This window comes from Rhinolophus ferrumequinum, chromosome 2, assembly GCF_004115265.2.
Source record: "Rhinolophus ferrumequinum isolate MPI-CBG mRhiFer1 chromosome 2, mRhiFer1_v1.p, whole genome shotgun sequence".
Taxonomy (NCBI): domain Eukaryota; kingdom Metazoa; phylum Chordata; class Mammalia; order Chiroptera; family Rhinolophidae; genus Rhinolophus; species Rhinolophus ferrumequinum.
In genome coordinates this window covers 64,355,207-64,378,015 of record NC_046285.1, presented here as the reverse complement: position 1 = coordinate 64,378,015, position 22,809 = coordinate 64,355,207, and the positions used below count along the sequence as shown (strand labels likewise).

Below are 22,809 nucleotides of genomic sequence, written 5' to 3'. Positions count from 1 at the left end.
TCCTTTGAGTGGTTGTCTGCTACCAATTCCTTCTTGCCTGTCCTGACTGGTTGCCTGCTGGGTTGCATTGCTGAGGTCATGGGAGCTCTCGACTGGCTCATGGGAATGTGGCTGGAACAATCTGTTTCCTGTTAAAATGCTTGAAATATCTCACACAGTGTTTGTTTTACTCAGGATACTTGCTTATGCCCCACTTAGTGTACTTCCCTGGCTATTTCATTGGAGATTCTATGTCTGAACAAATTCTTTACCCCACCAATGATCTCACAAACAGGGGGAGATGGAAATGTATTATGGTCCATTGGTATGAACTGCACAGAGTTCAGCCTAAAATAATTTAACTACCCAATGTTGTCATCATTAATCAAGGCATTAATCTTGTCTCTACTGCAGTTAAACCATTCTGCCAACATTTGGGGAGAAGAGGCACTAATACAGCACGAACGTTGGTACCCCTCCACCTTGCATGGTTATCTGCAGAAAATAAAGTTGGCAGAGAATGTAGTGTGTGCAATTACTGTGGCCTTAAAAAAGGGCTGCACTCCAACACATGTCATATTCTTTGGCATTCTGTATCCTGTCATTATCATTATCAGCCTACAGAAATGCTGAGCTAACGCTGATACGGGCTTTGGAATGCTGATCTGCTCAGAACTGTTTTCCAGTGAATCTTGTTACAGATCTCGATGGGGAGACTAGCAGAATGCCAAGTGCGTCTCATATGCAGAGTCAGAGCTTCTTTCTCAGGCAGTTAGGACTAATGAATCCAGGCCTCCTGCCCTCGCTACTTGACATCCTGGTTCAAACGGTCAGGATATAATGAGGCCTGGGACTGCATACATTGTAAAAACGTTTTGTTTTATTAGGACAGTAACCTGGAAAGAGCCCTGGATTGGATCTTCAGCCACCCTGAGTGTGAGGACAGTGACTTCGTGGTCACGATGGAGAATAATGCCAATGCCAACATTATTTCGGAGGCTAAGCCTGAAGGGCCTCGCGTCAAGGACGGATCTGGAAGTAAGTTCTTGCCTGAGGGGTTGCCGGAGACATTGTGACTGGACGCTGGGCTCATGCCCTTCCTCCCACCACTCATAGCACAGCGTTGGCCATCGTCACCTGGTAGTGTGTGTGCTCATTTAGCTCCAGCTTTGACTTTGTCCTGTGAGATAACATTTTTTCATGGTCCATGGAAGTTTTTGTCCAAAAGAGAACATTTGATTTCACGGTGGTGTTTTTTGAGCAGCTGAAAAGCAGTGTGCTAGCCTTGACCCTGTCGTTGCCCATACCAACGGCTGATCATTTTCGGAAGGGCTGTCAGGATGGCAGGAAGAGGCGCCATAGGCCAGTGTTCTGCCTTTTCTCTAAGCCAACATTTATCCATGTCACTACACGCCAGGCACTGTTCTAAGCACTTTGCATATAAAGTCATTTAATTCTCAGTGCACCCATTTTACAAGTGAGAAAACAGGCACGGAAAGATTAGGTACCTTGCCTGACTGAGGTCACATAGCTCTGAAGGAGCTGAGCTTCAAACCCAGAATCCATGGTCTTCATCATGGTGATACCCTGTTTCTTGGATTGTCATTGCCTACAGAATAATGTTCAGGCTCTTTAGCCCGGCATTCATCACCTCCTCAGTCACATGCCAGCCTGCCTTATCTCAGTGGCATTTCTTCTGCACCCCCCGCCCCACCCCGCCATAGCATCAGCCCACTCAGCTGTTACTGACCTTCTTCTTGCTACTTCCAGGTGTTTGCTCAGGTTAATCCTTACCTGTGAAATGCCCTTCCGTCCTGACTTGTGAAATCCTTACCACGATTCAGAGCTTGGCCACAGATGCCATTTCTCTGGACAGCTCTGCCAGGTCCTTGCCATACTCAGTCCATCCTTATGTCATGTGCTAGTAATGATTAGATTGACATTAACAGTACTTCCATTTGTGCCATCTTAATCCTCACAGTAACCCGAGAGGTAGAATTTACAGATGAAGAAACTGAGGTAAAGAAGGTTAATTGCCAAGGTCACATAACTAGTGATGGGTAGAACCAGAATTCCAAGCCAGGCAGTCTGCCCCAGAGTCTGTCCTGGGGGCCACTGTAACACAGTGTTTCTGTTTCTGTTATTAGAGGTATCGACTTCATCTTCTGCTAAAATCGTTTATGTAAATATCTGTGTCTCTAATTTGACTGGAAGCCTGTGGAGGACAGAGGCCATTTTACTTTTATAAATGGCATAGTGTCCAGCACATAGAAAGTACCAAGTAAAAAAAAATTGGATTTATTTCAATTTACATTAGCAGCATTTGTTCCTATATTCATCCGGCTGTAGCTCTACTCGTTGATGGTCAGACCTAATATGTGTATATTGACCTAGCTCTAGAGAGAGAAGATGGGAGGGAAACTTTCTTCTTCTTTTATATAAAATAGGAATTTCTTCACTAAAACTGTTTTTATTCAATCTAGGTAAGAAAAGGATGAGGTATAGTTATCCCAACCTCCATACTCATCTAAAGGGTCTTGTATTACTTTTCACAAATCAATGGCTTGCCTAAAATATTAAAAGCTGTAAGGGACAAATTACTCAATAATTCATGAGCAGGATTTGTTATGTATTACATGGGCACCAGTACAATGCTTCTTTGACTCTCTGTAATGCACTTTTCTTTGGGGATGGTGAGTTCTTCTCGCAGAACGAATAATCCACAAGATGGGGCCATTGTAAAGCTGCCAAGATACTTGGCTGCAGAGGGAGGGAGAGTCTGATTATTAGGGTTTTCCATCTTCTGATGGAGCTTGGAGGGATTGACTACTTTTGAAAGATGGTCATTAATGATATGGAACAGCCACATCATCTTTTTGGGCTTACCGAACCCAGAGTGATCTGCAGATATTCCTGGCACTACTGGTTTTTGAGTTGCGTCCTTGAATAGCATATCATGATAATGCTTTCAAACACCCTTTAATTTAAGGCACTGTGGGCCAAACTCTGTGGCCTTACTCCTCATTGTCCCCAAAGTTAGGGTACCTGGTGAGGGTGGGGAAAGAGACAGTGATGCACTATGAGAAATCATACAGGATGTTCAGAATCTAAGGGCAGTGAACATTTTAATTATGAAAAACTAAAAAACATAAACCTCCCTAATTCAACAAATACATTTTGTATCTGATTTTATACAACAGACTTTTTTTTTAAAATTTATCGGGGTGACAATTGTTAGTAAAATTACATAGATTTCAGGTGTACAATTCTGTATTACATCATCTATAAATCCCATTGTGTGTTCACTACCCAGAGTCAGTTCTCCTTCCATCACCATATATTTGATCCCCTTTACCCTCATCTCCCACCCCCCACACCCCTTACCCTCTGGTAACCACTAAACTATTGTCTGTGTCTATGAGTTTTTGTTTCTCATTTGTTTGTCATGTTCTTTTGTTGTTTTTGGTTTATATACCACATATCAGTGAAATCATACGGTTCTCTGCTTTTACTGTCTGACTTATTTCGCTTAGCATTATACTTTCAAGATCTATCCATGTTGTCACAAATGTTCCTATATTATCTTTTCTTACCACCGAATAGTATTCCATTGTATATATATACCACAACTTCTTTATCCATTCATCTATCAAAGGACATTTTGGTTGTTTCCATGTCTTGGCCACCATAAACAAAGCTGCAATGAACATTGGAGCACACGTGTGTTTATGGATAAATGTTTTCAGATTTTTTGGGTAGATACCCAGGAGAGGGATTGCTGGGTCATGTGGTAATTCTATTTGTAATTTTTTTTTTTTTTAAATGGACTTTTTTTTTTTTTTTTTAAAGATTTTATTGGGGAAGGGGAACAGGACTTTATTGGGGAACAGTGTGTACTTCCAGGCCTTTTTTCCAAGTCAACTTGTTGTCCTTTCAATCTTAGTTGTGGAGGGTGCCGTTCAGCTTCAAGTTGTTGTCCTTTCAGTCTTAGTTGTGGAGGGCGCAACTCAGCTCCAGGTCCAGTCGCCGTTGCTAGTTGCAGGGGGCGCAGCCCACCATCCCTTGCGGGAGTCGAACCAGCAACCTTGTGGTTGAGAGGACGCATTCAACCAACTGAGCCATCCGGGAGCTCAGCAGCAGCTCAGCTCAAGGTGCCGTATTCAATCTTAGTTGCAGGGGGCGCTGCCCACCATCCCTTGTGGGACTCGAGGAATTGAACTGGCAACTTTGTGGTTGAGAGCCCCCACTCCAACCGACTGAGCCATCCGGGAGGCAGCTCAGCTCAAGGTGCCGTGTTCAATCTTAGTTGCAGGGGGCGTCCGGCAACCTTGTGGTTGAGAGCCTACCGGCCCATGAGGGAATCGAACCGGCAGCCTTCGGTGTTAGGAGCATGGAGCTCTAACTGCCTGAGCCACCGGGCCAGCCCCTATTCATAATTTTTTGAGGAACCTCCACACTGAGAACAGATATTTTTAAAGTAATCTTTCCAGCACTGTGCGTGGCCCATGGGAGGTGATCAGCAAATGGGTGATTGAATGAAGAATTAGATGAATGCCAGGGGTCATAGGAACAGTATTTTTTTGCTGCCTCCACTAAGTGTCATACGGAAGAATTGGCATTGTACTGTTTTGTGTTACATTGCATATATGGCAGGAAAGAAAAAATAGGATTTCTTGTACTTTATTGCATTAGCACCTGTGGGGACAGAGCCCCAAAAAGCAGTTTCCAGGCTCTCGGCCTCACATAGAAAGGTGTTGGCTCAGGTAGTAAATGGCCATCGACTGCGATCAAATGGCCAGCAGCTGTGGCTAGTTGGTCGTCAGCTGTAACCAGTGAGCCATTGGCCATGAATATAACTGCTGTGGCTAGGCTAGCAGAAAAAGGGGGAGCTAGCAAGAAGATGGTGGCTGAGTCTGCAAGCGGCACAGTGAGGGTTGCGAATTGTGTTGCTCCTGGTTCCTGTGTCTCCAACCCAGCCGCCAGTGAGAGTATAGTGGTGTGACTCCCCTACCTATGGCTCCGTGGGTGTTCCTTTTTGGCCTAGCCATATCCTGCGTTCTTGTGTGGGGAGCGGGACCAGAGACCCCGCCTGCCGCCCTGCATGACACATGGCGAAGTCGGCAGGATCCCCCGCACGACAGCACCTGAACACACGTCAGTCTCTTCTCTCTTCTTCTAAAACAATTAACATTTATATTATTTTTTCTTCTAATTAAAAGGATATATAATAATTTTAGCAACTTGAGAAAATGTACATACACATTTCCTCTACAAATGTAGAGGAAAATAAAGGCTCAACAATCCTATTACCCAATCATAACCACTGTTAATGTTTTGTGTGTATTCTTTAGACCTTTCTATGCAACTATATAAAAATTAATATAAGTATATATTTATAAAATATATAACATTCTATTCTATACATGTTATTTTATAACCTGCTTTCCCCATAACTGTGGGTATACATATATGTAAGTCTAGATCATTGAACATATATTAATAGTCCATTGTATAAGTATACCATAATTTATATACCTAATTTTATTTAGGTATAGTTATTATTTAAATTAAAAAAATGATTATAGAAAGAGTTTCAAATCATGGGGCTATTTGCACATTCAGAAGATGACAGCAATTTAAAAATTCTTAAAGGATAAATTCTGTTCACAGAAGTTCAACAAATTCCTCTTTTAATCCCTATCCAGGTAATAAACATTTGTTCACATTTTAGTTTTTTCCCCTTTCTTACTTCTCTATTAAAAATAATGCTGTAATAAAAATTCTTGGGCCTTCATTTGATTATTTTTTTAGGGTAAGTTTCTAGAAGTGAAGTTCTTGAGTTAAAACTGCGTATTTTTGAGGTTTTGACACAGATTATTACCGTACCCCCAGCAATGCAGCAGTGGTGTCTCTGCTATTGCCCGTCCCTCCCAGCAATGCTGTCTGGCTAAGCATGCTTCATATTTTTTCATGTCTTTATTCCTTAGTTGTTTTTCTTCTTGTGTTAATTGCTTCTTCATTTCTTTGGCCCATTTTCCCATTTTTATTGAGGTTTTCAGCTTTTTATTTTTATTTTTTGTGTTGATGTGTATGAGTTTCATGAATTATCTGTTAGTTTGGGAATACCTGGCAGCGTTATAATATTGAGTTTTTCTGACCAGAAACATGTTATCATTTTCCTTTGATTCATGTTTTTCCCCTTCTCCCACCCCCTGCAAAGCTGTATGGTTTTCTTTATAAACATTCTGTGCATTTCTAGTTTAGTCACTTTCCAGAAGTATATTTTCTGATGAATAAAGTATATTTTCTGATGAATATATTTTCTGACGAATAGTTACTTATGAATACATTTTTCCCCATTTTATTTTCTAAATTATTACTACTGAATTTTAGAAAGTTCCTGCTCTTGTAATTGGCCATTCTGCAGGGATTTGATTAGAGTTACATTAAATTGGTAGGTTAACTGGGGGAGATGTGTATTCTCTATAGGTCATTGCTTTTTACCTTTGTTTCTTTCTTTTTTTTTTTTTTTTTTAGGTAAAGGTAATTGCTATTTAGGAACACAATGGAGAGCCAAAACAGACAGACAGACAGACAAACCAACCAAATAAAACCAACAACCTCAATTTGCAGGGTTTTGTTGTAAGTGGCAGGAGAGCTGAGCCAAACTTGTCTAAGCAATAAAGGAAGTATAGTGTCATAAAAACTGAAAAGACCGAGGGAGATTCGACTCCAGGCATGTCCTTGACTGCTGGACTCAAACCGTTTGACCTGGATGCAGCCCTCTGCTTCCTTTGGATTGGTTCCAGTCTCAGACAGGCTTTCTCTGATGGCCACAAGAAGGCCGTCAGTGCCTCCTACAGCTGTATCTTTCCAGGTTAAAGTCCAGCAGGAAGTCTCGTCCCAGAGTTCTCAGCAAAGCTCCTGAGAATCTGAGACTCAGGCGTGTGCCCTCCCCTCCGCTGGTTATGGACCCCAAGCATGGAGCCTGAGGGTGGAGACATCTTCCTCCCTCGCTCAGGCACTCAGGTTCAGGTGTCGTCCTGGACCAGCTGAATCAGCATCACTTAATGAATTTGTTAGAAATGTGAATTCTGGAACCCCACCCAGACCTACTGAATTAGGACCTCTGGGAGCGGGCATAGCCATCTGTGTTTTAGCAGGCCCTCCAAGTGCTTCTAATTCAGTTTAAATTTGAGGACCACACCTTAAAAGCAAGATTAGGTTACTGTTGTCTTAAGAAGGAAGACAGTGGCTACTAGGACATGACTAAACCAGTTTCACACTAAAAATAATGACAGATTTGGTGTTTGAATTGGTGTCATGCAGGGTGTCATGCGGGGTCTCAGCTCCCACTCCCCACATAAGAACGCAGGATGTGGTGTGGCCAAAAAGGAACACCCATGGAGCCATAGATAGGGGGTTCATACCACTATATTCTAACTGGCGGCTGAGTTGGAGACACAGGAAGCAGAAGCCACATGATCTGCAACCTGCCTTCCGCTTCTCTGAAAAACCAACCCACCTCACTTGCTAGCTGTAATCCGCTCTTGCTAGCTCAGCCACCATCTTCTTGCTAGCCCCCATTTGCTGCTAGTGTAGACACAGCAGTTATATTAGTGGCCAGTGGCTCACTGGTTACAGCTGACGGCCAACTAGCCACAGCTGATGGCCATCCAATCACAGTTGATGGCCGTTTACTGCCTAAGCCAGCACCTTTCCACGTGAGGGTGAGAGCTTGGAAACTGCACTCCTGGCTCTGTTCCCACACTCCACCCCTACAGGGTCTCGCCTCACAATCTACATGACAAGCATCTTCTGCGAGGGTCCCTGTGCCATATTAGCCTACAGGCACCTACAGATGGAAAGAAATAGTCTTAGGAACCAACAATGGCAAATCCCTTCCATCTGGGAAGATACATGCTAGCTTTTTGTCCTGGGAAAGGAGGGTCACTGCCACTGGCACCTTTCTCGGTTTGTGGTACCAGACCTTTATGGCAGTGCTTGGGGTCCCTTGTGTAGTTTCAACATGTAACAGAACAGGGGACCCCATAATAGGCCATAGTGAGAGCACAAAGTTTCCCCGCAAAATCATCCCGGTATCGGGACCTCCGTATACTACAGTCACTTGTGGTGGCCACTCGGCCACGACCCCTGGCGTCACTTGCAAATCATGAGTCAAACCAGTCCCCCATGGGGCTATCAGGCCCACCCATCGACAGTGGCGGCTTTTGGATCCATTTCTGCCGTTCCCCTGATTTCAAGCATGTGGGTGCTAGCAGCAAAATGTTTCCATTTCTGCGGTAGCCTGGCTTTAACAGTCTCACTTGTTAACTTGTAACTAAATGGGAGCGGCCTTCCGATATAGCAGAGCTTCTACTGGTGCCAGCCTTCCCTTCCGTGGTCTCTCATTCAGGATTCTCAGGAGGTCCCATAGATGCGAGGCCCAGTGGCGCATCGTGGGAGGGTGTTTTGACACCCGGAGGCCTTGCTTCAAAAGGCCATGCTAACTGCAATCCGTGCTTGCTAACTCAGCCACCATCTTCTTGCTAGCCCCCATTTTCTGCTAGCGTAGCCACGGCAGTTATATTAGTGGCCAGTGGCTCACTGGTTACAGCTGACGGCCAACTAGCCACAGCTGATGGCCACCCAATCACAGTTGATGGCCATTTACTACCTGAGCCAGCACCTTTCTATGTGAGGCCGAGAGGCTGGAAACTGCACTCCTGGCTCTGTCCCCACAATTGGAAAACCGATTATTACAAGGACAGGGATTAAAGAAGCACTTGTATCAAATTCTTTCTTTAGGGACTATGTTAATTAAAAATCACAATTACCATCTTTTTGTATGACGAAGTAATGTCATTGCATGAAACTCTTATTTAAATGTTATCTCATTTGCTTACAAAGGTTAGTGCTACTAACACTTGGTGAAATAGTAGCTGGTCTTTATCAACCGCATCCTCTACTCCTTATAGCAGGGTGTTCTGATGAGGAGATGGTGGCTCCCACAAGGTAAGTGGCTTCTGGTGGTAGAACCAGCTTGGAATTTGAAGCCTGTGCACTTCCTCCTTTACCCCCTGTTGAGTCATCTTACTTCAGATTTTCTATATTGGAATGGAGGCAGGAGTCTATTTTTCAGAAGGCACTATTTATCAGCATTTTAGGGCTAGCGCCTACCTCTCCATTGCATTTTTAAAAATTTCAAAACAGTGGGAAATCAGGCCTTCAGTCTGACCTATCTGGGCTTCTGCCGTTTGCAAAACCATTTCTGTTTCTGTGTTGCATTTAATGACAGTTTAATTTTTTTTTTTTTAAAAAGAACTCACTGATTGCCAATGTAATTACAATGTGATTAGGCTGTGATTACTCAAAGCCTGCCTGGGCCCTTCAGCCTCATCGCCAGAATGGTTCAGACATCTTCTGCTGCAGCTGAGATTTTCCAGCAAGGGGTGCAGAGAGACATTTCGTTTACATAATGGTGGGGCTCCCAACGTGCTGGGCAGCCGAAAAGGATCTGGACAGCAGGAGGCGCAGCCACACAGGGGAGCTAAGCACCAGGGGTCCACTTGACAGCCACACACACTTACTTAATGCGTCTGAGCCCCCGACCCCCAGTGGTGCTATTGGAAGTTAAGAAAAAACTACTCCGTGGAATAAACTAATTTATACTAAAATATGAATGACTGAGAACTGTTAAGTTCAGAGGGAATTATTTGCTAGTTGGAGTCTTAGGCAGTATAAAGAAGAGAAGTCAAGAGGGATTGGTAATTTTGAGCCGGGCTGGGAAGGCAATTTATAGATCCTTTAAGAGTCTGTCCATGTTGTCAGCTGCCTTAAGCTGTCACTGATTTCCCCAAATTCTCTTTCATTTTGGGAACTGAGAAGTTTTCTAAATTAAACTGTTGGGGGTAGAAATTACTTGTAGATGTAGGGTGTTTGTGAGTCAAATTTTAGTGAACTGGGGATGATATTTTACCGTTTGTTGTACAGAAGGAGTTAGGGATGGGTAAGGAAACAAATTATTCAAGTTAGGAAGATTCAGTTGGAAAACTCAGTTTGGGTTTCTCACCAGAGGGCTGCGGAGCTGCTGGGGTCTTAGTGGTTATTTCGAGGAGTCTTTTTGGTGTTTCTGTATTTTGAGCACTCTCTTATAGACTGATTAAGGTGTCTAACCCTTGTGAAATACTGCTGGTTTTCAAATATGTGTAGTGGCTGCAGTGGTTTCTAAAATATAAATTTAACTGCACTCCTGAGTGTAGAGTTGCTTTTGGTCACTATGTATTGTTGAACTATGATTTTCTTTTTCTTTTTTTTTCCTTTTTGTTTTAATTAAAGTTTATTGGGGTGACAATTGTTAGTAAAGTTACATAGATTTCAGGTGTACAATTCTGTATTACATCATCTATAAACCCCATTGTGTGTTCACCACCCAGAGTCAGTTCTCCTTCCATCACTATATATTTGATCCCCCTTACCCTCATCTCCCACTCCCCACCCGCCTTACCCTCTGGTAACCACTAAACTATTGTCTGTGTCTATGAGTTTTTGTTTCTCATTTGTTTGTCTTGTTCTTTTGTTGTTTTTGGTTTCTATACCACATATCAGTGAAATCATATGGTACTCTACTTTTTCTGTCTGACTTATTTCGCTTAGCATTATAATCTCAAGATCCATCCATGTTGTCACAAATGGTCCTATTTCATCTTTTCTTACCACCGAACAGTATTCCATTGAGTATATATACCACAACTTCTTTATCCATTCATCTATCGAAAGACATTTTGGTTGTTTCCATGTCTTGGCCACCATTAACAAAGCTGCAATGAACATTGGAACACACGTGTCTTTATGTATAAATGTTTTCAGATTTTTTGGGTAGATATCCAGGAGAGGGATTGCTGGGTCATACGGTAATTCTATTCGTAATTTTTTGAGGAACCTCCACACTGCCTTCCATAGTGGCTACACCAGTCTGCATTCCCACCAACAGTGTATGAGGGTTCCTTTTTCTCCACAGCCTCTCCAACACTTGTTACTATTTGTCTTGTTGATGATAGCCATTCTAACTGGGGTGAGGTGATATCTCGTGGTTTTTATTTGCATTTCTCTGATGATTAGTGATGTTGAGCATTTTTTCATATGTCTATTTGCCATTTGTATGTCCTCTTTGGAGAAATGTCTCTTCAGGTCCTCTGCCCATTTTTCAGTTGGGTTGTTTGTTTTTTTGTTGTTGAGTTGCATGAGTTCCTCGTATATTTTGGATATTAGCCCCTTATCGGAGGCACTGATTGCCAAAATCTTCTCCCATTCAGTTGGTTGCTTCTTTATTTTGTCGATGGTTTCTTTTGCTGTGCAGAAGCTTTTAAGTTTGATATAGCCCCATTCATTTATTTTAGCTTTTACTTCCCTTGCCTTTGGAGTCAAATTCATAAAACGCTCTTTGAACCCAAGGTCCATAAGTTTTCTTACGCAGTTTATTGTTTGAGGTCTTATGCTTAAGTCTTTGATCCATTTTGAATTAATTTTGGTACATGGTGACAGACAGCAGTCCAGTTTCATTCTTTTGCACGTGGCTTTCCAATTCTCCCAGTACCATTTTTTGAAGAGGCTGGAACTATGATTTTCAAAAAGGTGAAATCATCACTTTCAGGTACATGTAAGCTGAACACATACTAGATGGTCCTTGATTCACTAATGAGGGAAGCCGTTAGTGGTTATTACTGATTCAAAAGCATCTGAGAAGCTAGGATATTTAAAGATAGTTTGATTGCTGAGTTAGATATAAAATTGGTGTCTGTCAGGACCATAAATCCTTGAGGTTGTATGTTCCACTGGACAGAATTTTTTTTTTATCTTTACCAGACAAAAATCTACAAGTTAACATGTAACTTCACTAAGGCTGGGACCTTTAATTGGTAATAAGCAGTGAGATGAACTGAGTTCATTCCACTAGTTCGGGGCCAGCAAACCTCTTTTCTTTTACCAGATAGTAAATGTTTTAGGATTTGTGGGTCATACACGTGTCATCCGTATTTTAGTTTCCCTCCTCCCTCCCTTCCTCCTTGGCTGTGGGCTGGATTTGGCCTATGGGTCATTGTAGTATGCTGGTCCCTACCCTAGCTAATCCTTGGGTGGCCATTCCTCGATATGACATAAGCGGGCATGCTGCCCACTTGTTCTCCTTTCCACATTTCATATACCTTTTCTGACAGTACTTTCTCAAAGAATAAAATCAGTACAATCGCTGTAATGTTGGGTGGGGATGTTGGTGGTAAAATTTTGATATTAAAAAATTCTTCATATTACTAAGGTTGGAAACATTTTCCTAAGTTCAAAAAGGACAAGTTTTTTTGGGGGGAGGTAAGTAGGGAGGAAGGATGCTAGTTTCAGACACTGTTTAATTCTAGCTAGAGGGATACTGGTCACCAGATGGTGGACATAGTGGCTGAGGCAGTTTTGTCCAGTATATTCTGGAAGTTTCTCTGTTGAAAGTCAATATTTTAAAAATGGTTTAACTTGCCTCATACTACCTTTTCTATCTAAAAAGGGGTATCTATCTTCTATCTTTTCTACATAAAAAGGGGTGTGTACATTTTGGGGGAGTATGTGCAATGATGATGTTTTTTGAGAAGGGGACCTCTGGGAACTTGGAGAAGAATCAGCACCAGCTTCCCTCTCGGGTTTATTCACCTTGACTTTTTCTCTGGAAACCAATCTTAATTGAGATTTCTTACCTGATGAGTGTTTGCAAATGTGTTGAGAGAGAGTCTTTCTTTCGCTCTTCGTTCCTAGCAGGAAGTCTTGAATAATGCAAAGGGTAGATGCTTATTTTGATAAACATGGTTAATTTTAATTGTAGAACTAAGATGTATGCTAATCTTTTTTCTTTAATTTATTTTTTATGATTCTGAATATACATTCTGAATATACATTTTATGATTCTGAATTGCTTTTAACCAAAGGGGAAAAATGCTTTGGGGGCTTAATGCCATGTTTGGGTATATTGGGTGTGTGGATTTATCCTTTTCTCTATTTGTTTTAGTGTCTGAGCAATGATTCACTGATGTGACCCTGGTTTATGGTGGGAAGTGTCCATTTAAATACTCTGATCAACTATTTAAGTCACTGTTTTGGAAGACAGTTCCTTGGGGGGGGGCTTGATTGGGGTAACTTGACTTCTCTTTATTTCGTGAAAATTCAAAGACAACAGCTGCATTTTGGGAGACCAGAATCTCTCTAACTAAAGATTTGTAATTTGATGAAGAATTATTATTCCAAAAGAGCTTTAAAAACCAACCAGAGTCAAGAAACAGCCCACACCCTCTCTTGCTTACTGGGTTAGGGGTGAGTTATTTGTGTAAGTAGGCAAAAGGGAGGGCAGAGTAGGGTCGGGTCCCTCAATCACCATTTCATAAAATAAGTGCCAAAGTGATTGCAATTCACAATTGGTTTTGCCTGGTTTCTGGTTTCAAACCTGGGATTTTTTTGGTTGTCAGTTGTGGTAGCTAGTTAATGGTAGGAAAGGCAATCTCCTCTGATTCATTTCTCTTTTAAATAATTATTTCACTAATTTGTACTCCAATTTATGCTTTGGTGGGTGGTTTATAAAAACAAATACAATATAAGATGATATAAGAACAAGTAAGGAAATGGAGTGAAGGTTGTCATTCCTTCATTCATTCATTTATTTATACATTCAATAAATACTTAGTGTCTTCTGCATGCTAAACTCTGTTCTCTGTGCCTGGAATATTTGCGTAAACAAACAGAAACCTTCTTGTTATTATGGCTCTGTATTTTAGCCTGGAATAAAAGGAGACAGACAATAAATACATGCACATGTAAGTATGTGACATGGTAGGTGTGACTCCACGCTGTATGAACGACAGCAAAGCGCCCTCGGGGGTGGGGGTGGGAGTACAAGGGAGAGTTGCTCTTTTATAATGTGGTTCAGGAAGGAGGGCCTCTGACATGACATTTGATATCAGACCTGGGCGAAGTGAGGGATGAGTCATATGACAGCTGAAAAAAGAGTTTCAGATAGAGGGAACAATAAATATAAAGGTTTGAAGGCCAGAGCATGCTGGGTTGTTGGAGGAGTAGCCAGAAGGCCCGAGAAGCTGGAGTCAAATGAGGGGGTGCGTGGGAGGAGGTGGGGGACCTCATGGCCACTGGAGGAGAAAGACTACTCGGAGATAAAGGGCACCACTGGAGGGTTTTTGCCAGTAAGAACCACAATTTGACTTCCATTTAAAAGCCACTCTGACAGCCATACTGAGAATAGTCGGTAGGGGGCAAGGGAGGAAGCAGGGAGCCCAGTCAGGAAGCTATTTTAAAAATTCAGACAAGAGATGCCGGTGACTTGGATGAGGGGTCACTAATGGATGTGGTGAGATGTGGTTGAATTCTGGATATATTCTGAAGGAAATGCTGACAGGATTTGCTGATGAATCGGGTGTGTGAAAGGGAGGTCAAGCTTTTGTCCTGAGTTATTGGAAGAATGGAACTGCCGTTGACTGTGATGTATCTGGGCTGAGGGGAGAATGCTCAACAGACTAGGAATGAAAGGGAACTTCCTCAGCCTCGTAAAGGGCATCTGCAAAAAACCCTCCAGCTAACATGAGCCCCTAAGATCAGGAACAAGGTTAGGATGTTCATGCTTAGAATCGTACCAGGAGGTTACAGTTCTAGCCAAGGCAGTCAGGGAACAAAAAGAAAGAAAAGGCACGCACATTAGCAAGGAAAAAGTAAAACTGTCTCTATTTGCAGATGACATGATTTTGTATGTAGAAAATCATACGGAATCCACTAAAAACTGTTAGAACTAATAAATGGGTTCAGCAAGGTCATGGGAAACAAGATCAATACACAAAATGCATTTGTATTTCCATATATTAGCAATGAACATTCTGGAAATTAAGAAAATAATTCCATTTAATGCCATCAGACTGGATGAGATCACCCAGAGAGAGAGAGAGAGAGAGTCAGGAAAGAGAAAATAAAGGTCTGAGGTCGAAGCCCCAGGACACCAAAGTTCAAAGGTCGTGGAGATGAGGAGAAGCCAATAAGGCAGCTGGACCTCTTAGAGAGTCGCGTCCTGGGGGGCAGATATTTGAGGAAGGAAGAGGTGATCAGCACTGTGTGATGTGCTGACGGGCGAGTAAGATGAGGACTGCAGATTCACAGCCGAGTAGGTGGGAGAGCATAGGTGAACAGCACGAGAGAGAATGAATGGGAGAGGTAGGGGGAAGCGGAAAGGGTCTGTCTAGGCCAATGCTTTGGAAAATGAGATGAAGATTGAGTATTAGAAAAATGAATATGCAAGCCCCTTTTTTTTACTTACTAGATTCAACAGACATGTCTATTATTATCAAAGTTTATAAACACTTAACTCAATTCCTGAACCTATCTTGTCGTAATCTGTACCAGTTTGCAGAGTGGACTGGTACTAGTCCATGGAACCCACTTTGTGTTGTGTACGTCTAGGTTTGACCAGGCGAACGTGAGCTGAAATTCATTCAACATGAATTTGGTACAGAATACTGTGCTATATGGCAAGAGGTACTTGTTAGAGGATACACATCAGTCTCACTTTCTAAGAGGCTGTATATCTCCTTGAAGCCTGACTTCTAGTCCCATATAGTTTATAATCATGAGCAAGTTAGAAATCACAAGAAGCATATTATGAAGCATTATCCCTTTCTATGAATGGTAACAGCCATCTGCTATCTTCCTCAGAATCCTGACATTTGTATGGTATTTTCATCCGAATTGCTCATTTAAGCCTCATACAACCTTGTGAAGTGGGTGGATTTTTCATCTCTGAAAAAATGGCCTCAGAGAAATGTAACACCTTCTCTGACCCCATGCAAGGGATAGAGCCAAGACCCGCGCACTGGGCCGCCAGACAAGGTCATGCGATTATTAGACCCTTCCAAATATGAATTTAATGTCCACTGTACTTTGATTGTTTATGTCCTGCCTTGTTGTGAATTCATAGGTTGAATTTGGTGTCACTTTCGGCATAGCAAGGTAAATAGATTTTGTCTTCCAATCTAAACAGTCGCTGGATTTACACAATTGTGGGCTTTCAGTTTTGATCAGAAGTGCTGTTGATTTCTAGAAATGCTGCCTTGTAACTGACTGTTTTATCTTTCATAGTGTACGAATTATTTGCATTCATCAGTCACATGGGAACATCTACAATGAGTGGCCATTATGTTTGCCACATCAAAAAGGAAGGAAGGTGAGTCTTCTTTAGACAGTAAGTGATTTCTGTGTTTTATTGAATGCCTACTGTGTGCCAGGCACTCTGCTAGGTGCTTCGTATATTATCTCCTTTGGTTCTCACACTGGTCTTGTAGGATATATTCTTAAAGCTATTTTACACATCAAACACTAAAGCTTATGGGGGCTGAACATCTTGACCTTAGCTAGTAAGTAGCTGTGTCAGAGCTGGTATTCAAAGCCACTCTCAACCATCAAACCAAGTTGACTTCCCCAAATAAAGATGCATCCTGCAGCAGAATATATGTGCTATTTGGGACTTCCATAGGCTTGCCAGATGTAGCCAACAAAACAAGAAAACCTGGATGCTCTATTACATTTGAATTACAGATAAACAATGAATAACTTTTTTAGTATGATTGTGTCTCAAATATTGCACAGGACATACATACTTATACTAAGAATTACTTATTGCTTACCTGATATTCAAATTTGACTGGGTATCCTGTGTTTTATCTGGCAACCCCAAACATCCAGTGTTTTGCATTACTGCACTTGCAGTAGGTTTCTTGGTTTCTTAAGTAGAATTGTTAGGTGTGTGGTGAATTGTGAATGAGAGAGAGGAGACAGGAGATGTAAGGCTGCTGTTCTCTTCAGAACCTTCTCCCTGGCCCGAATCCCCACAGGGCCCACTGGTTTCTCTTCCTTCACCTCCCCACTGAGCTGCCAATGGGTTGACACTCCTGCTCGAGGCCGTGTTCAGGCCACGTGGACACTGAAGAAACATGTAACTGTGGCCTCTCCTGTAGGATGTTGACCTCTCACCCTTGGCCTCGTGCTGCAGGCGTGATTAATTCTCACCCAGCACTCAACTGTGTTCCTTTCTGATGTATCTTTTAGTATTGTCTTCATGTGATTAATAAAATAAGTAGCACAAGGACTTGATTTATAGTGAATTCTTTTTATTACCAAGCATGATAGTTCCTTTAAAAATACTTAGAGAAATAGTTTATAATTTAGAAAACAATAAAAGTCATTACACGGAATTGGTAAAGTATAAAAACATACAAAAATGTATCATCTGGAAGCCTAGAGATAACCATGGTCTATATTTTGATATATTTCTCTTTGTTTTATTATTTTCATTGGGAGAGGGTGTGTATGTCTGTATACACATATTATGTATAAATATACAGATGTATTTGTAACTTTTCTAAAAGCTTAAATTATGTACACAGTACATAGAATTTTGTAAACTGCTTTTTTCATTACGTATTATATTGTGATTATTTTCTCACTTTACCAAATATTCTTTGAAGACATTTCAGTAGTTGCAGAATAGTTCACTGCACGGCTATTTACTTCTGATTTTGAGTTAGTTTTTTTTTTTTTTTTTTTTTTTTTTTTTTTTTTTAATTCTTTTTTATTTATTGGGGTGACAATTGTTAGTAGAATTACATAGATTTCAGTTGTGCAATTCTGAATCACATCATCCATAAATCACACTGTGTGTTCACCACCCAGAGTCAGCTCCCCTTCCATCACCGTTGAGTTAGTTTTATACCTAAGGCTGAAATGAACACCATTGTACATAATCCTTTGATTCAATTTTTGAGACTAGAGATTTCTGCAAACAGATTTATGAGGTCGAAGGGTTTAAAAATGTTTGGAGGTTCTTTTAGTAGCTGCTTTTTGATTGAGCTTGAGAATAAAAGCAAAACAAAAAAACAATTATAATTTCCCACCACCTTTCTGTTCCTTTTTATACGACAAACTTGAGTTTGGTTATCTTAAAACATCTTGATTCTTTGAAGTATGGTGCAGTAATTTTTTCTGTAAAGTTTCCTGGAACTGACTTAAATCCATCAAATGTTTCTGTTTTTGTTTTCAGATGGGTGATCTACAATGACCACAAAGTCTGTGCCTCAGAAAGGCCCCCCAAAGACCTGGGCTACATGTACTTTTACCGCAGGATACCAAGCTAAACCTCAGACAGACAAATGGCGAGAAGCCATACGCCTTTTTAATTTGCCAAAAAAAAAAAAAACAACACAAAAAAAGGAAAAAGTAAGAAGTTGGGACAGCCCAACATGAAGGAATACATGGGGTATTTATAGTTTATTTAAAGAACATCATTTGACGCCTTCTGAAATAGATCTGGGAAGAAATTTCTATTAGTGAAGATACACTACTGTAGATAGTTTTTCTTTTTATAAATGTTCAAGGAGAGGATGATTAAAAAAAAATGTATTCCTGTCACTGGTGGGGGATCTGCACTGACACATCAAAAACATGAATGTGCCACCAGCCCTCTATTTTGCCTCCAGAGAAACCAAGTATTGGGGCCAGTGGTATGGCCTCACCCACAATAAATGAAAAGCCCACTTTTGTTTCATATCGAAAATCAGTAACTGGGTTGGGCTTTATTTGTGACATAAGTTTTTCATTACACATGATAATTTCTGACCCATCCATGTATAATAGATTAGAGCATTTGCAATGGAAGATATTTTTAATTTAATCATATCAAAATTCAGAATGCGATTGTGCGAATGTGTGTGAGAATGAGACCGAGAGTGTTGAGACCTTTATAAGTTAATGAGGAAATCTGTGACGGGTTGGTTTTTAAAGGTTAAGATAGTTGGCATTCAGCATAGCTGGCAAAAGTAAGTAAATATTTTAAAGAAACTATAACTCAGGAACAGTTTAAGAAATTAGTTCCCGACTTAGATTTTCAGGCGTAAAAAGGGCTGAGTCATCCCTTTAAGTGCTGTCAAGAATTCACTTGGGCTTGTGACATTGGTGGTGTAATGCCAGATGCCCACAGCGACACAGTATTATTCTTTGCCAAAGGCAGATGAATTTTCTTTCTCAGCAATCCTTCCCCCTAAGGTATAGTGTATGTTTTCAGTTAAAATAGCTGATAGCTTCTTAACATAACACATGAAAACTCCTTGGAATCATATTAAGTGCCCCAAATTTGTCTGTAATTTTCTCATCTTTGCCTATCTCCATTTCTACGTTTCTGGGGCCAGAGTCTCATCTCTGCCCTTTCTTTGCTAATGACCTTCTGACTTGCCTTCTTCACTGCCTTTCTGCTACTGTGACCAACAATGTGTGATCTTAGGCGCTTGAAGGATTTCAGATGCAAAGAAACTTTATATGACATTATGAAAGACCATCATTTCCATTTGGTATTTCAGTATTTTAGTGGCAACCTGAAATTAGATCAAAATTTCAAATGTGATGAAAAACTGGAATGTTAGTGCTCTAGACTTTTCCTATTGCTCTGTACCAATTCTGGAGTTTCTATTTCAGATGATTCAGTCAAATGAAAAAGGCTTTGCTGCTGTCTGCTTACCATGCATTTGATTGGTATGAGGGATCTTTCTAGAAACTGTAGGAAAATAATGTAGAACCAGTTGGGTGAAATACAGCACAGATGACGGATTATGCACAGCGAGTTGTGAACCACCAGGATTTGGTTATGGTGGAGCCTGTCTCCCAGATCAGTGACAGTGTGAGCGAGGCTGTCGGAGCCCAGGATGCAGCCCAGACACCTGGGTGCGTCTCCTCGCTGGGCAAGTCCCTCATCCTCCCTGTGCCCCACTTTCCTTGTCTGCACAATGGTGTGACCACACCTGCTCTCTTTCCCACTGTGCTTGGAGGCTATGGTGAGATTTGATGTGATGAACCTTTCCAGAGTAGCAGGCGGTGTGCCATGGCGGGGACTAGTAGAGCGCTCCCTCCCTCTCTCATCTGATGTTTTCAGTTTGGGGACAAATGAGATGGGCATAAGGAGGGAGCTCATGGTGCAGTAATTCTCTACTAAACTCGGCCCACTGGTGTCACCTTTTAATGCTGACTCGGACATCCTAAAGCAGCCCCACTCTGTCACACGAGTCCCTGACTCCTGTAGAAATCCCCACGCTGAGCAGCCTTACAAAATCTAGTCTCATTAGGGCTGAGTATCACAGAATAATGACTCCAAATCAAAAATGACTGGTTTTCAATGCTACTACAAAGTGAAGGCCTTTTTTGGGGGGCTGGGAGGGTTAGGGGGTGATTGGGGATTTGGATTGAAATGTGCAAAAAGATAGCATGTGTATTTTGAGCAAAATAAAAATTTTATAATAAAACTTTACAAAATGAATGGTGTAAAATCAATATAATTATAGGCTATACAATATTTAATTAAGTAGAAAAATAAATTTAGCCCTTTTGATGCCTCAACATATTGTAAAATGTATAATATGGCCACCTTTCTTTTTCTGCCTCACAAAACAAAGGGCTATTTCTATAATGCAAAGTTTTGTATATGTGCTATTCTTTATTTCAGATGGAGAATTGGGGGAAAACTGGATCAAATAATGAGTTTCTTTCTTGCCTAAAAATGTATTTATATGTTTTCCTTAATATATACAAAGTAGGTTTCCCTGGAATAAAAGTCTGGAACATACTGCTTAATTTTACACGTGTATGTGGATGAGATTATTTGCGACTGAGAATACTAGAACAATGTGTGGATTTTTGTCAGCTGATTATCAGCCTGTTAGGAGTCCCGTGTGAAGTGTGGTGGTATAATTGTGAAATTCTTACTGGTGTGGGTGTATTGTAAAAGAGAGCACTTTTTCCTGTAAATATCTTTTGATACCCATTTGTGTAAAATCCCAATGAATGTGTCTTTGGAAAATACAATGTATCAAAGTTTTTATTTTGTCAGTTGATCTAAATGCCCATATAACTAATCAGAAATCCAGTTTGGTTCAAATTGGTTTTTTTGTGTTTTTTTTTTAAAGGGGAAATAAGTATGCAGAAAGGACTATTGGGAGAATCACGTTTTCATGCCATTTTACATCACTGTTGCTTCAGTATTTTGAGTTGCCTTGGCTGTTTTCTCCCACCTACAAGAGAATGTGCCTGCCCTGCCCTGTGCTCACGTTGGGCTGCAGGACATCCGGCGCGAGCCGCTCGCTCCCAGCATCCGTTAGTCCCTTGATCTGAACTGCTCATTTGCAGTTCATAGTGCGAGAGCCTCTGGGTTTGCAGCCTGACTCCAGCTCTGAGTGCCATGGGGCCCAGTCATTTTACCTCTGTGCGCCTTTTTCTTTACAATGAGTGGGTTAGACCAGATAAGCTCAGAAGTCCCTTGCTGCCCTAACAGTCTATTCTATTTTTATTTTCCTATGGTTACTACTGGGGTCAGACATGTGAGAGGTGAGGGATCACACAGAGGTTAGATGTTACGGTTTTGATTTGTTACAGCTCATATACCCCAGTTTAGAACCTGCCTCATTTTTAGTGTCCCCACTCTGAATTCTGTTCAGACTTTCTTGGGAAAATTACCTTCTTTGGTAATGACTACATTTGCCCCTCTCTTGAAGCTCTCCACTTCCCAATCCATCCCCCTCAAAAACAAACAAAAAAAATCTATTTAAAACGCACCCCTGCGCTGACAAACCTCTGACCTACCTTCAGCTAAGTCTGTCATTTATAGAACTTTATAGAACTTTTATAGAACTTTTTCTTATTCAAAGTCAGTTCTAGCTATGATCCCCAAATAAGTGCTGAGAAAGTTGTCTATCACAGAAAGATGTCTTTTCATCTTGTAGGCATCATGGTTACTAAATCACATAATCTGTGGGGAGATAGATGGCAGGTGACGACGGACAGAAAGGGGACAGGATTAGATAAAATGTGATTCTATCCTTTACCTTAGGTCTGAAATCCTTGGTTACAGAACAAGGTTCTGTACTCTTAAGTCGGTGTGTACAATCACCTACTTTGTGCCACGAGATTCCCTACTCAGTGAATCATCCTGAGTGTGTATTAAGATTCTCTAGACCTGCGCTATTCAATGCAGTAGTCTAAGTAGCCACATGGGACTAGGGACCTTTTGAAATTTAGCTTGTCCAAATGGAGATTGTGCCGTGCACATAAAATACAAAACAGATTTTGAAGCCCTGATACCAAAAAAAAAGTGTAAAATATTTCATCAATATTGATTATATCGAATTCATGTTGAAATTACACTTTTTTTTTAACTTACCGGGGTGACAATTGTTAGTAAAATTACATAGATTTCAGGTGTACAATTCTGCATTACATCATCTATAAATCCCATTGTGGAAATGACACTATTTTAGATACAGTAAATGAGATATTACAAAAACTTCACTTATTCCTTTTTATCTTTTTTTAATGTGCCTACCAAAAGATTTAAAATTAGACATGTGGCTCTCATTGTACTTCTATTGGGCAGAGCGTCTATAGCCTTAGATGCTGTGGTTGGCAGCAAAATGCCTTGGGTATGGAAGGTAATTGTCTGAAGCATCCGGGTAGAAGCAACACAGATATTTTTGCTGGAATCGGCAGCACTGTGAGGCGCAGAATGCCTTCGAGAAAGCAGAAGGTTTTCCTATGTAGAAAACCAGTAGGTATGAGACCTAAGTTAAAAGATAAAAGTAAGTAAGCCCCAAACCCTGTCACTTCAGCTTTTCCTAGAGTCTGGTAACTTTGCACTTATTTTTCAAGTGACTTCCAGGTGCCAAGGATGGTAGCCACGGGAAGGTGTGGGCATATTTGTTTCACTTTAGGCAA

The 22,809-nt window shown here is 41.1% G+C and overlaps 1 protein-coding gene across 1 annotated transcript in view; it reads left to right on the top strand.

Annotated features, from left to right (window-relative positions):
• The window catches only part of USP13 (ubiquitin specific peptidase 13), a 104,472-nt gene extending 86,216 nt beyond the window's left edge, over nucleotides 1–18,256 (top strand). Inside the window, exons 19-21 of the mRNA XM_033135075.1 lie at nucleotides 867–1,017; nucleotides 16,144–16,228; nucleotides 18,101–18,256. Coding sequence (XP_032990966.1) covers nucleotides 867–1,017; nucleotides 16,144–16,228; nucleotides 18,101–18,194 — 330 coding nt within the window. The 3' untranslated portion in view covers nucleotides 18,195–18,256. The remainder of the gene's footprint in view (nucleotides 1–866; nucleotides 1,018–16,143; nucleotides 16,229–18,100) is intronic.
• Nucleotides 18,257–22,809: the final 4,553 nt, after the last annotated feature.